Source organism: Atractosteus spatula, chromosome 13 (assembly GCF_055471065.1).
Source record: "Atractosteus spatula isolate fAtrSpa1 chromosome 13, fAtrSpa1.hap1, whole genome shotgun sequence".
NCBI classification, from domain to species: Eukaryota; Metazoa; Chordata; class Actinopteri; order Semionotiformes; family Lepisosteidae; genus Atractosteus; species Atractosteus spatula.
The window spans coordinates 27279-41283 of NC_142718.1; the positions used below are offsets into that span (position 1 = coordinate 27279).

A 14005-nucleotide genomic window follows, 5' to 3' on the forward strand; every position below is an offset into this window, starting at 1 on the left:
ATCTCTCTCTCTCTCTCTCTCTCTCTCTCTCTCTGCACCCCAGGTGCCACAAAATAAATGGGAGCCTATATCCTTATCCATAAAAAGCACCCTAAACGTTTCTAGCTGAGGTTGCCTGGTGCAAGCTTCAAGTCCCAACTCCTCCAGACTCTTCTCTCCACTCCTGCCCTGCTTCCTGTTTCTTCTTCTTCTGTGTGCTCTTAATGTGATTTTATATTGTGTGTCTGTACTGCTCCTTGACAGTCATTAACCCATTACTTACCTAGGGATACTAAGGTAAACTCTACAATTGTTTGTGCTCAAGAGAGCCCCCAGTACCTCAACAACAATCCACTCTGCTTTGAAGCTAGAAGTGTTTATTCTGCCAAGTGTCACAAATGTCATCTAAAATCCAAGAAACACTTCTCAGTCACCTAAAGCTGTAACAAAAAAAATGTCCCAAATTACTGCTTTCTTCATGTGCAGAGGGGTCATTAAAGTGGTGAAAAAAAGTAACAGATTTCAGCTTTTTCCTGAAGCATATTCATTATTTAGTCTTCCAATTTTAAATTCCCTAATTTAAGAGAAAACTAGTGTCCTTCACTGACAGAGCTCAGTGTTTTTCCAACTTGATTGCCAGCTCAGCAGGTGTGATCCTGGTCAGTACCTGGATAGGAGGTCTCCTGGGAAAAACTAACATTGCTGTTGGAAGAGGTGTTAGTGGGGCCAGCAGGGAGCGCTCACCCTGCGGTCTGTGTGGGTCCTAATGCCCCAGTATAGTGATAGAGACACTATGCTGTAAAAAGACGCTGTCCTTTGGATGAGACGATAAATTGAGGTCTTAACTGGCCAAATTTCCCTTTGATCTTTACCAAACATGGCCTCCTAATAATCTCCCTCTATGAATTTGCTTCATCACTCTGTTCTCCTCCCCACTGAGAGCTGGTGTGTGGGGAGCAGACTGGCGCACTCTGGCTGCCATCATATCATCCAGGTGGGGCTGCACACTGCTGGTGATGGAGGGGAGACCCCATTACCTGTAAAGCGCTTTTCAGGACACTCCGCTCAAAGCGCTTTACAGGTAATAGGGTCTCCACATTATATAAGTGTAAGCAATTATTATTATTATTATTATTATTAAAACAGAACAATAACAGGTTTTAAAACTAAAATAAACTAATAATAAAAGCAAAAAAACTTTGCCATGTTAAAATGATATTGAAGAATAATAGAAAATAACTAAAAGAGTTCCTATATTAAAATGAAACAAAACAACAATAACAGAACTGTAGTGCATCACACTAAAAGGCAAAAACAAATATTAGGTAAATAACTGAATAAAATGACTGTTAAAGTATAACAAGAGTACCAGTAGTTACGGTACTCTTGGGGGGGTTATGAAAATTGAAGAAAATCAGGAATTGACCAAGTCAATAATTAAAATATTTATTCATAACCCCCAACTTGTAAGTGCTTTTTCCAAAATATAACCCAACAGTTGGTATAATTAGAGGCAAGTGAATTTGTTGTTCTCTGGTACAACTATAGTGAGAGGAATAATAATCCAGGCACACTTGGTTAAACAAATATTTATTAATGATCACAAGACACAAACTACAATACACACAACAAAATATATAACACACAAGTTCCTCTATGTACAGTATTTACAAACAAGGTGTTTCAGAGGCCTAGCATTCTGGTCACCCAGAAAAAATGAACTGTATCACACTTCTTCGAACTGTATCACACTGCCTTTATACGTATTATACTGCCTTTATACTGTATCACTCTCTTCAAACTGTATCTCACTCCTTCATACTGTATCATACTGGATCCTGCCCACGAAGCTGTGCAGTTCAGCTCTATATTACTATAATGAACTTCATAATACTGCTCTTTGTAACTTCTCACACAATGTCTTTTTATAGTTCAGTAATTATTTACAATGTTAATTATTAATGCTCCTTTTTTGTAATGACAACAGCAAAATGACATCGTGACTTGAACAACTGGTACAGAGATTGCGGCGAGCCCAGTGCATTCTGGGTTATCTGTGACGACAGCGCGTCGGTGTCTCGATTTTGCCGGAAGTGTGCCTCCAGATTGTGTTCCGGGTGCCGCAGAGTGCAGAGAGCAGAGAGACGGTAAGCTGTTGCGGGACAGTTTCATTGATATCGGGCATTAATCGATCAGTACTGGAGGTGCAGGGTATGAGGCTGAGCTGCCTTTAAGGGCTTAAGCGGAAGGAGCGCGTTTCTCCCTGTGTGGGGCGCAGAAAGTTCAGACAGCAGCTGGGCAAAGTCACGGAGATTGTCTCTCGTCGCCAGGACAGAGAGCAGAGGGCAAGGGGTTCGAGTGTGAATCTGAATTATAGTCGGTCACTCGCCTGGCTGTCCGGGTGCAGCGCAACCTAGTCTGACTAATAGTTTTTGATCACGTAATAGTACAGACGTCACTGCGTGCACGATTTGGGCCAGTTGGTGCACCTCGTGCGAATTACTTTAGTTTTAACATTATCTGGAAATGAAAAAAGTAATTGCTGAATTCAATAGCAAGTCTTTCTATTCAACTTAAGCTTTACCGTGCCGCGAAAAGGTATTTGCCTCCTTCCTGATTTCCTCTATCACTGCAGAGTTTTGACACTGAATGTTTTCAGGTCTTCAACCAAAATCTAATATCAGATAAAGGCAACACGAGTGAACAAATAAGATATTTTCTTTACTAGTTCAGGTGGGTAGCTGTGTCAGCATGCGTAGGCTGCAAAGGAACAAGTAAAGGTGTATTCCTGCTGAAAAGAGAAGAAAGAAAACAACGTTTTGGCCGTAGAGTCTTCTTCAGGTGTGCTCACTGGCACTGTGTGAAAAAATAATTGCCAGTAATTTAATCAACCCAGTTAAAGGAATAATTAGTCAGCTGATTGAACAGCCATCCCTGCTCAATATCAACCTTACTTATTTTGACCCTTACCATCAGAGTCAAGTTGCCTGCACAAAGATTTGACAAGAACATTATGCCACAATCAAAGGAAATTCCTGAAGGGAAAAGTTGTTGATATCTATCAGTCTGGAAGGGTTACAAAGCCATTTCTAAGGCTCTGGGACTCCACCGTACCACAGTGAGAGACAATCTCCAATGGAGAACACTTGAAACAGTAGTGAATCTTCCCAGGAGTGGCCGGCCTGCCAACATTTCTCTAAGGGCGCAGCATAAAATCATCCAGGAAGTCACAAAAGATCCTAAAAAACATTCAAAGAACTGCAGGCTTCTCGTGCCTCACCTAAGGTCAGTGTTCATGACTCCACAATCAGAAAGAGACTGGGCGAAAATGGGCTTCATGGGAGAGTAGCAAGGCAGAAACCACTGCTAACCAAGAAAAACATAAACACTCATTTGCCAAGTAGCACCTGGATCATCCCCAAGCCTTTTGGGAGAATGTTCTATGGACAGATGACTCGAAAGTGGAACTTTGTGGACAACATGAGTCCCATTATGTCTGGTGTAAAGCAAACACAGCACTCCACAGTAAGAACATACCCACAGTCAAACATGGTGGTGGTACTGTGATGGTTTGGGGATGCTTTGCTGCCTCAGGACCTGGACAACTTGACATAATTGAAAGAGCCATGAATTCTGTTCTGTATCAGAACATTCTTATGGCGAATGTCCAGTCATCTGTCCGTGAGCTGAAGCTGAAGCATAGCTGGGTCATGCAGCAAGATAATGATCCAAAACACAAAAGCCAGTCCACATCAGAATGGCTGAAAAGAAGCAAAGTGAAAGTTTTGGAGTGGCCTAGTCCAAGTCCAGACCTAAACCCAATAGAGCTGCTGTGGCAGGACCTGAAATGAGCAGTTCATGTTCCAAGACCTACCAGTGTTTCTGAATGAAAGCAGTTCTGTGAGGAAGCGTGGGCTACAATTCCTCCACAGCGATGTGAAAGACTGATATTGAATTATAGGAAGAGTTTGGTTGCAGTCATTGCAGTTAAAGGTGGCACAACCAGTTACTAAGTGTACAATTACTTTTTCACACAGGGAATATGGGTGTTGGCTAACTCTGTTTATTAAATAAATGAAAAGATCATAATAAAAAAGCATAATTTGTTCACTCAGTTTCCCTTTATCTAATACTAGATTTTGTCTAAAGATCTGAGATCATCCAGTGTGACAAATAAGCAATAATAGAGGAAATCAGGAAGGGGGCAAATACTTTCTCAAGGCACTGTATATCCTCTGGGGGAAGCTTGTTGAACACAACAATACAAGAAAAATAAACGTCGCCCAACAAAGTACAGCAGTGTTTTGTGAGATAAGAGCATTATTTTGCACTGTTTGAGAGTAAGCTTACAAAGGTGATGGGTGTAGTGTGGACTGTACTATTATATTATCCACGGATTCAGTAAACACTGACGTGATGCCTTGTCGTTTCGAGCTGACGAACATCTGTTTTTGCAGTGCTCTCATCGCGGCCCTTCTATGTTACTATTTGCCCATGGATATAGCTGTCAGCTCTTCAGCGATGAACACTCAGAAATTAACTGGAGGCTTATTTAGCTTCAGGAAATTGTGGGTTTTCTGTAAAGAAGAGTATCACAAGTTATCAAGCGGTAGAGGCCCACTGGGTTCATTTAAGAACTTGGCAAAAGAAGCTTTGAATTGGTTTAGTTATGAAACTACTAACTAATCAAGATGGCATGAATTGTTCATCTTGAGCATGAATTGTTGCTCTCTCTCTCTCTCTCTCTCTCTCAGTGCAGTGTCAGTGTACAGTAGTGTGCAGGAGGAGTGTGTGTATTAACCCCTCTCTCTCAGTGCAGTGTCAGTGTACAGTAGTGTGCAGGAGGAGTGTGTGTATTAACCCCTCTCTCTCTCAGGGCAGTGTCAGTGTACAGTAGTGTGCAGGAGGAGTGTGTGTATTAACCCCTCTCTCTCTCTCTCTCTCTCTCTCTCTCAGTGCAGTGTCAGTGTACAGTAGTGTAGAGGAGGAGTGTGTGTATTAAACCCTCTCTCTCAGTGCAGTGTCAGTGTACAGTAGTGTGCAGGAGGAGTGTGTGTATTAACCCCCCTCTCTCTCTCTCTCTCTCTCTCAGTGCAGTGTCAGTGTACAGTAGTGTGCAGGAGGAGTGTGTGTATTAACCCCTCTCTCTCAGTGCAGTGTCAGTGTACAGTAGTGTGCAGGAGGAGTGTGTGTATTAACCCCTCTCTCTCTCTCAGTGCAGTGTCAGTGTACAGTAGTGTGCAGGAGGAGTGTGTGTATTAACCCCCCTCTCTCTCTCAGTGCAGTGTCAGTGTACAGTAGTGTGCAGGAGGAGTGTGTGTATTAACCCCTCTCTCAGTGCAGTGTCAGTGTACAGTAGTGTGCAGGAGGAGTCTGTGTATTAACCCCTCTCTTTCTATCACAGATGGCTCAGAGAGTGTTTTTGCTGCGGAAGGTCTGGACGCTGTCCCTCAGAGAGTTCCACGTCCCTCGACACCTCGGTCTCTCATCCTCTCCCCTTCCTTCCATTCCTCACTCCCTCCCTCTCTGCTCCTTTTCCTTGCACTCCCTCTCCCCAACCCGTAACCTGTCTCTTTCTGTGCGCCGAACGCTGTCATTCAACGTGCAGGACTCTGAGGATTTCACAGAGAGAGTCATCAATAGCAGCCTGCCAGTTCTAGTGGACTTCCATGCACAGTGAGTCATGTCCAGCCTGTCCACACTGGCCAGGCGCAGTCGCCAGTACACACTGCACTGTGCCACACTGTCCAGTCGCAGTCACCAGTACACACTGCACTGTGCCGCACTGTGCCACACTGTCCAGACGCATTCACCGGTACACACTGCACTGCACTGGGCCACACTGGCCAGACCCAGTCACCAGTACACACTGCACTGCACTGGGCCACACTGGCCAGACGCAGTCACCAGTACACACTGCACTGCACTGGGCCACACTGGCCAGACGCAGTCACCAGTACACACTGCACTGCACTGGGCAACACTGGCCAGACGCAGTCACCAGTATGCACTGCACTGTGCCACACTGGCCAGGCGCAGTCACCAGTACACACTGCACTGTGCCACACTGGCCAGACGCATTCACCAGTACACACTGCACTGCACTGGGCCACACTGGCCAGGCGCAGTCACCAGTACACACTGCACTGGGCCACACTGGCCAGACGCAGTCACCAGTATGCACTGCACTGTGCCACACTGGCCAGACGTAGCCACCAGTACACACTGCACTGCACTGCACTGGGCCACACTGGCCAGACGCAGTCACCAGTATGCACTGCACTGTGCCACACTGGCCAGGCGCAGTCACCAGTACACACGGCACTGCACTGGGCCACACTGGCCAGACGCAGTCACCAGTATGCACTGCACTGTGCAACACTGGCCAGACACAGTCACCAGTACACACTGCACTGCACTCTCATTCTAGTATAAGTGCCGACTCTGATGCTCCAGTTACGTGGAGACCTCTCATGTCTGTTTGTCCAGTGATCTGTGTTGACAGGGTGTAAATAATGTTAAGGGGAGAAGAGGTGAACTGCTTTTCATGGGCCCATGCACTACATAAGCATTACGGTCACTTTTTTGCTTCCCAGTTACTGTCTGTGAAATCATTACTTGAAAAGAGTAGGGCAATGGATAGTATTTTACAGTTAGTGTGGCATTAAAAGGTGCCATCTCTTGTCATTCGATATCTTAGTGCCAATGGCATTTGTATTTGATTGCACACCCTGTTGTCTGTGGCCACACTGCATCGCAGAGGCAAGTGACACTCCAGAGTGAAACCGTGTGGATCGCAGGCCCGTATCTGTGCACTGGCTGCCCTGTAATCCCTTTCTGTGGCTGCAGGTGGTGTGGCCCTTGTAAAATTCTGGGACCACGGTTGGAGAAGGCAGTTGCCAAGCAGAAGGGTCGTGTTGCTATGGCAAAGGTGGACATTGATGATCACACAGACTTGGCTATCGAGTATGGGGTAAGAGACCACACAGTGTGAGGAAGTGTGTGTCAGTGTGTGTATCGGTGTATTCATTGGAACCAGGTTTCTCAGCCTGCAGTTCTGGTGCCCTTATAGACTCAATGCTTGGATACAGAGTGGACGGGTGGACTGTTCATCCCATGACATGTGAAGCAGTCTTTGCAGAGATTAGTTTGGCTATGTTATGAACTGCCCATTAATTGTCTGTATAGGAGTTGAAATCTAGCATCTCACACAGGCCTAACAGCACAGTAAGCCTTTTTGCTCAATTGTGCTGCCTTTTCCTCTCCAGGTGTCTGCTGTGCCCACTGTGATCGCGATGAAGGGTGGAGACGTTATTGACAAGTTTGTTGGCATCAAAGATGAGGACCAGCTGGACACCTTTGTCAGAAAGCTGATTGGCCAGTGAGGCTGGTCACATGTCTCATGCCCTTGACCCTGCTGTGAACTCTAACCTTAGAGTACGCCCTTATACCCTCAGCTTCTCCTGACTGTCTGTCTCTCTGTCGCTGTCTGTCTCCCTGTTCCTGTCCTACAGTCTGTCTCTCTCTCTCTCTCTCTCCCTCTGGCTGTGTCCGTCCGTGACTCTGTCCTTTCTGAGTGACATGGGAGAGCTGCCGTGAGTCACAACACCCCAAATTGTTGTCTTTCCTGCCTGACTAACTTCACTGTGAGGATCAGCAGTCTGTAATTTTGAAGCAGAATCATCAGCAGACTCATACCAACACCACAGTCATTCCATATTTTACCTGACAGAACTAACTGCAGTGTGAGCTTGATTACGTATCTGAGGTATCTCTGGGTGGAGTGGTGGCTCTGTGGCTCAGGATTTGTCTCTGTGGCTGGAAGGTTGCCGGTTCAAATCCCGTGGCTGGCAGAGGAATCCTACTCCGTTGGCCCGTGAGCAAGGCCCTTAACCCCCACTGCTCCAGGGGCGCTGTATAAATGGCTGACCCTGCGTTCTGACCCCCAGCTTCTCTCCCTGTCTGTGTGTCTCATGGAGAGCAAGCTGGGGTTTGTGAAAAGACAAATTCCTAATGCAAGAAATTGTATATGACTAATAAAGTGATCTCTTATGAACACTCACTGACCCAGCAATCTGAGATGCTGCTAGCAGGACTACTTTGGACTGATGTTAGTGTGATTTAGATTAGTTATCAACTTGACTGATTCATATTCTTGTATTAACAGTCAGAGTTCATATTAACATATGAACAGTCAGAGTTCATCTTCAGGCTTAACAAAGTGCCTAGCCTGTGAGAGGCACACTGAGACTCAGCTTGTCAGAGCAGAAGCTAGAAACTGGGTGTGTTGAGATACTTTATTACTTGTATGCATTTCTGCATCTGACCACATGGGGGGTTCCTAACATGGAGGTCACAGTTCTGACTGCTTAGCAATGTTACCGTACTGGTATTATAGGTTATAAATTAGTTTATCGGTACAGTTTAACCAGGAGGGGCTCATCTTGCTGTGCAGTGTAGTTGGAACTGGGTGGTGAGGAGTCACAGCTGGCACATTGTTGTTTCAGGAGGATGTAACAGGCTATAATACAGTGTGACCAACAGCCCCACAGTCTCAGTGTCTACAATACAGTGTGACCAACAGCCCCACAGTCTCAGTGTCTACAATACAGTGTGACTCACAGCCCCACAGTCTCAGTGTCTACAATACAGTGTGACCAACAGCCCCACAGTCTCAGTGTCTACAATACAGTGTGACATACAGCCCCACAGTCTCAGTGTCTACAATACAGTGTGGCATACAGCCCCATAGTCTCAGTGTCTACAATACAGTCTGACATACAGCCCCACAGTCTTAGTGTCTACAATATAGTGTGACCAACAGCCCTATGGTCTCAGTATCTATAATACAGTGTGACTCACAGCCCTATGGTCTCAGTGTCTACAATACAGTGTGACTCACAGCCCCACAGTCTCAGTGTCTTGATACAGTGTGACCAACAGCCCCACAGTCTCAGTGTCTACAATATAGTGTGACATACAGCCCCACAGTCTCAGTGTCTACAATACAGTGTGACTCACAGCCCCAGTCTCAGTGTCTTGATACAGTGTGACTTACAGCCGTACGGTCTCAGTGTCTACAATACAGTGTGACTCACAGCCCTGTAGACTCCATCGATCGATTCTTCAGTGCTGTTCATGACAGGAGAATCTGCATCTCTGGTCTACTGTCACTTTATTTGTTTACTGTGAAACTATGTAAAAGGAGAGAAAGTGAAGATTTATGTAAGGTTAGACTTGAGAATTTATTTTAATAAATGTTATAATTGAAGAACTTGGAGAGGAATATTCATGCCTGAGTTTGGAGGTACTGACCCGGTGGTTCAGAATCGCAGCTGCTCTTGGAACATGGAAAGGTGCTGTGGGCTCAGGCCTCTCTGGACGCCTCAGCTGGAGCTGACGGTCAGTCAGGATGCTGCGCCTGCTTCTGTGATGCACACTGCTGACCAGGACACTTTCCCCAACTGGAAATTAGATTTCCAATTAGATTATCGCTTTCAGAGCTCTTGTAGCTGGTAACTGTCAGAAAGTCAATCAGAGAAAGGTTAATACACTACTACTGTACACTGACACTGCCCTGAGAGAGAGGGGTTAATACACACACTCCTCCTGCACACTACTGTACACTGACACTGCCCTGAGAGAGAGAGGGGTTAATATACACACTCCTCCTGCACACTACTGTACACTGACACTGCCCTGAGAGAGAGAGGGGTTAATACACACACTCCCCCTGCACACTACTGTACACTGACACTGCACTGAGAGAGAGAGGGGTTAATACACACACTCCTCCTGCACACTACTGTACACTGACACTGCACTGAGAGAGAGAGGGGTTAATACACACACTCCTCCTGCACACTACTGTACACTGACACTGCACTGAGAGAGAGGGGTTAATACACACACTCCTCCTGCACACTACTGTACACTGACACTGCACTGAGAGAGAGAGGGGTTAATACACACACTCCTCCTGCACACTGACACTGCCCTGAGAGAGAGAGGGGTTAATACACACACTCCTCCTGCAGTAAGAGAGGTGTCAGTCCTCTCCTGACTCTGTTTCCTGTCAGGGTAGATATAGCTCTTCCCTCTCCGTTGTTGTTGTGTAATTAAAATTCCTTTCTAATGAGAGGGAATGTTCTCATTGATCCCTGGTGGCATTTCATTCTCTTTCACTGCTTCTAACACAATATTCTGCCAACGCAGGCGGCTGTAAGAGCAGAGACACACCTTCCCTGCACTTTGAGCTGCAGATCCTCTCTCTCTGCCCAGGTGTGCGCTGTTCTGCTCGGGAGGAGGGCAGACGGCTGAGGAATGTGAAGCTGCCAGAGTAACTTTACACCCCTTCCGCTGAGACAAAAGAGCAGCCCACCCCTCCCCCTCTCGAGCAGGGCGCCGCTCTGTTACCATATAAGGAAGAAAAGAGAGCCCTGCCAGCGAGCTGCCGCGCTGCTGCTCTGCTGGGGAGTGTGGCGCGAGGCTGTGAGCCGCGTACCTGTCAGCCTCACGCCAAGCACAGAGCGTCAGGCAGGAAGGGACTCGGAGCCCAGACAGCGCAGCGTGGTCTCCTGCCGATCTGCGCTGCGCTGTGTCGCTGGCAGGGCCCAAGCGCCGCTCAGGGACTCCGCTCCAGTTCAGACATGAAACCTTTGCCCTGACAAGGTACAGGCTGGGGGAGGGGTGTGCCCCCCCTTTCCCCTGCATTCCTGAGCATTGTGAGTCAACACCCCCCTCCCTCTTCCTGTCCTGCAGCCGGGGAGAGGGTGACCGCAGAGCTGTGTGTCTGCACTGGACTGGTATCTGTCTCCTCGGGGATAGTTCTCAATCTGCTTGATTGTGGCGAGATTTATCCCTCCACGTACTCTGACTTTATAAGCTCCGCATCTGTAATCATATTGAAAACTGATGTGGAAATAAGGCAGCAAGGGACAGGAGTCCAATCAGCCATCTTTCTTGTTTAGTAGTTTAGTAATGTATATAAGAGTCCAGAGTTTGGGTCTCAACCACATAACTAGTAAGCCTGTCTCAGACACCCACAACTCTTTGTGTAAAGAAGTGTTTTCTGTTATCCAGCCTAAATAAAATCTCCAGTTTCCATATGGGCTGTTGTGGGCTGAAGAGACAGAGCTCCTGTACCCTGTCTGTACAGGACAATCCCTCACAACAGGATCCTCATCCGTCATCTTCATCACACCAGTGAGCACTCAGACCTGCAGGGTGCCCCTCTCTCGGACCAGAGAGTATCGTCATGACTGGCTGTCCCAGTCCTGTCACAGAGGGCAGTTGCAGCCTGTAGGAGCATCGGGCTCAGCAGGTTGGTCGGTGCCGTCGAGTGGCTGATGAAAGGAAGTTTCCTCAGTGTTTCAGTCTTTCATACAAGAAATATCACATTCAAATGTTCTCCTGCTGAATGAGCTTTTGCACAGGTCCTGTTCACTCCAGAGGGCTTCTGTGCTTCCTTTCCCTCAGCCTGGCACCAGCGAGAGAGCAAGGAACTAAGAGAGGAAGACAGGGCAGAGAGAGACAGGAGCAGAGAGAAAGACAGGGTCAGGGAGAGAGACAAGGGGCAGAGAGAGAGACGGGCAGGGAGAGAGACAAGGGGCAGAGAGAGAGACGGGCAGGGAGAAAGACAGGGGCAAAGAGAGAGACAGGAGCAGGGAGAGACAGGTGCAACGGGTGCAGGGCCGAATCAGGTCAGTACCCACTATTGATAAAAACACAGAAAAGAGTATTAAAGTATTGGCTACACCTAAAAAACAGCGACCAAAATTCCTACCACCACAACTCAGACTCAAGCACATCACAGCACAGATCAAACAGCAATATCTCACACACTGGGACACACACACAAACACAACATAAACTGGAATGCTACAGAACCCTAACCAGACAATACACACTAGCCGAATATTTGACCAAGATAAGAAACAACAAACAGAAACAGACCCTGACGAGGTACAGGCTCAGTGACCACAGCCTGGCCATAGAAACTGGACACAGGCAGACCTGGCTGCCCAGAGAGGACAGGCTGTGCTCCCACTGCCAGCGGGGAGAAACAGAGACAGAGGTGCACTTCCTACTGCACTGTGACAGATACTCTGGGATTAGAGAAACTCTTCCCTAAATTCAGAAATCTAGTGCCAGAGTTCCCACACCTGCCAGAATCACAACGGGTCCCAATCCTACTGGGAAAGGGAGGAGGGAACTCAGCTGAACTGGCAGCCCAGTATGTGATCTCCTGTCACAGCCTGAGGAACAGTGAGTCTGTCTCCCAATAATGCTCCATCTGTCTACAGTATATGTAAATATTTTATGATATGTCTTTGTTGTAAATGTCTGTAATGTCTGTAGACTTCATTTCACTTTTATTTTCTGTTTTGTTTCATGTGAATTCAGAGTTCCCACACCTGCCAGAATCACAACGGGTCCCAGTGTGTGACTGTGTGTGACGATGTGTGACTGAGGTGTGAACCTGTTACTCGATAATAATAATACAGTGTGTGATCTCCTGTCCCAGCCTGAGGAACAGACAGTGAGCCTGTCTCTCAATAATAATACAGTGTGTGATCTCCTGTCCCAGCCTGAGGAACAGACAGAGTGTGGGAACTCTGGGACTAGATTTCTGAATTTAGGGAAGAATGTTTCTCTAATCCCAGAGTATCTGTCACAGTGCAGTAGGAAGTGCACCTCTGTCTCTGTTTCTCCCCACTGGCAGTGGGAGCACAGCCTGTCCTCTCTGGACAGCCAGGTCTGCCTGTGTCCAGTGTCTCTGGCCAGGCTGTGGTCACTGAGCCTGTCCCCTCTGGACAGCCAGGTCTGCCTGTGTCGCCCAGTTTCTATGGCCAGGCTGTGGTCACTGAGCCTGTACTTTGTCAAGGTCTGTTTCTTTTTGCTGTTTCTTATCTTGGTCAAATCTTCAGCTAGTGTGTATTTAGGGTTCTGTAGCATTCCAGTTTATGTTGTGTTTGTGTGTGTGTGTCCCAGTGTATGAGATATTGCTGTTTGATCTGTGCTGTGATGTGCTTGGGTCTGAGCTGTGGTGCTCTAGCAGTACTGTCCTGAGGCTGGCTGGTGTCAGTGAGCCTCAGGACCAGCTGGCTCAGGGGGCTCTGTTTTGGGCTCAGCTCTTGGCTCAGCAGGACTTTGTGGTGGTAGGAATTTTGGTCTCGGTTTTTTAGGTGTAGCCAATACACTCTCTCACTCTCTCAGATACACTCTCTGTCTCAGTCACACACTGTCTCAGACACATACTCACTCTCACAGACACACACAGTTTGTGTTGACCAGCTGTTAATTTAGAAACACCAATCAACGCTGAACACCATGTATTTGGATACATTTTGAGCTGGGCAGCTATCTGTGTGGAGTTTGCATGTTCTTCTCCATGTGCAGGTTTGCTCCCAGTGTCCAGAGTCAGCTCAGGTAAGAGGAGTGCCAGTCTGTGTGTCCCCAATCGCCTGAACTGGCATGTACTGTGGCGCTGGCCCCTGGGGAGCCAGAGGGCTGGTTCTCGCGGGGCGCCAGGCCTGACTCCACGGCCTCAGGCAGCAGGACAGAGGTACCAGCGCAGGGGAGGCACCTGCTGAAACAGCCATCTATCCCGGCGCAGGGGAAGAGATTCGCAGACCTGCAGCTCAACTCTCCCAGCAGTCTCTGGAGCTCTGCAGAGGGGGTGATACCCACTGCAACAGACAACCCAACCAAATAATTACAGACCAGTATGTCTGCCTTCTGTGGCATATCAAGTAATGGAAACAATAATCAGAAGAAAACCAGGGGATCATCAGTATTAAAAAGAACATCCTAGTCAATGTGGATTTTAAAAAGACAGATCTCTTTAACTACCGTGTTCCTTGATCAGCAGGAAACAGAGCGAGCGCCACTGGGCATTCAGATCTTCAGAAGGCCACTGACAGTGTTGCTGCCAACAGATGTACTGTCAGGTGTGTCCGGACCGTGACAACGAGGGGGACCTTCCTCCGTCGGAGTGTTGTTAAATGGGACATGATTAGAAATG

General features: G+C 47.4%; 1 protein-coding gene across 1 annotated transcript; it reads left to right on the plus strand.

The window, feature by feature from the left end:
* Positions 1–2017: 2017 nt before the first annotated feature.
* txn2 (thioredoxin 2) lies at positions 2018–9253 on the plus strand. Its single transcript, XM_088930802.1, has 4 exons — positions 2018–2126; positions 5384–5655; positions 6829–6952; positions 7248–9253. Exons 2-4 carry the CDS (start codon positions 5384–5386, stop codon positions 7362–7364), a joined length of 513 nt encoding a protein of 170 aa, XP_088786928.1. The 5' UTR covers positions 2018–2126; the 3' UTR covers positions 7365–9253.
* The last annotated feature ends 4752 nt before the right edge of the window (positions 9254–14005 follow it).

Excerpts from the sequence above, each read along its gene's own strand:
- txn2 (XM_088930802.1), top strand. The coding sequence starts at position 5,384 with ATGGCTCAGAGAGTGTTTTTGCTGCGGAAGGTCTGGACGCTGTCCCTC. Across the intron at positions 5,656-6,828 it reads CTAGTGGACTTCCATGCACA|GTGGTGTGGCCCTTGTAAAA; the intron begins GTGAGTCATGTC and ends CTGTGGCTGCAG. Across the intron at positions 6,953-7,247 it reads ACTTGGCTATCGAGTATGGG|GTGTCTGCTGTGCCCACTGT; the intron begins GTAAGAGACCAC and ends TTTCCTCTCCAG.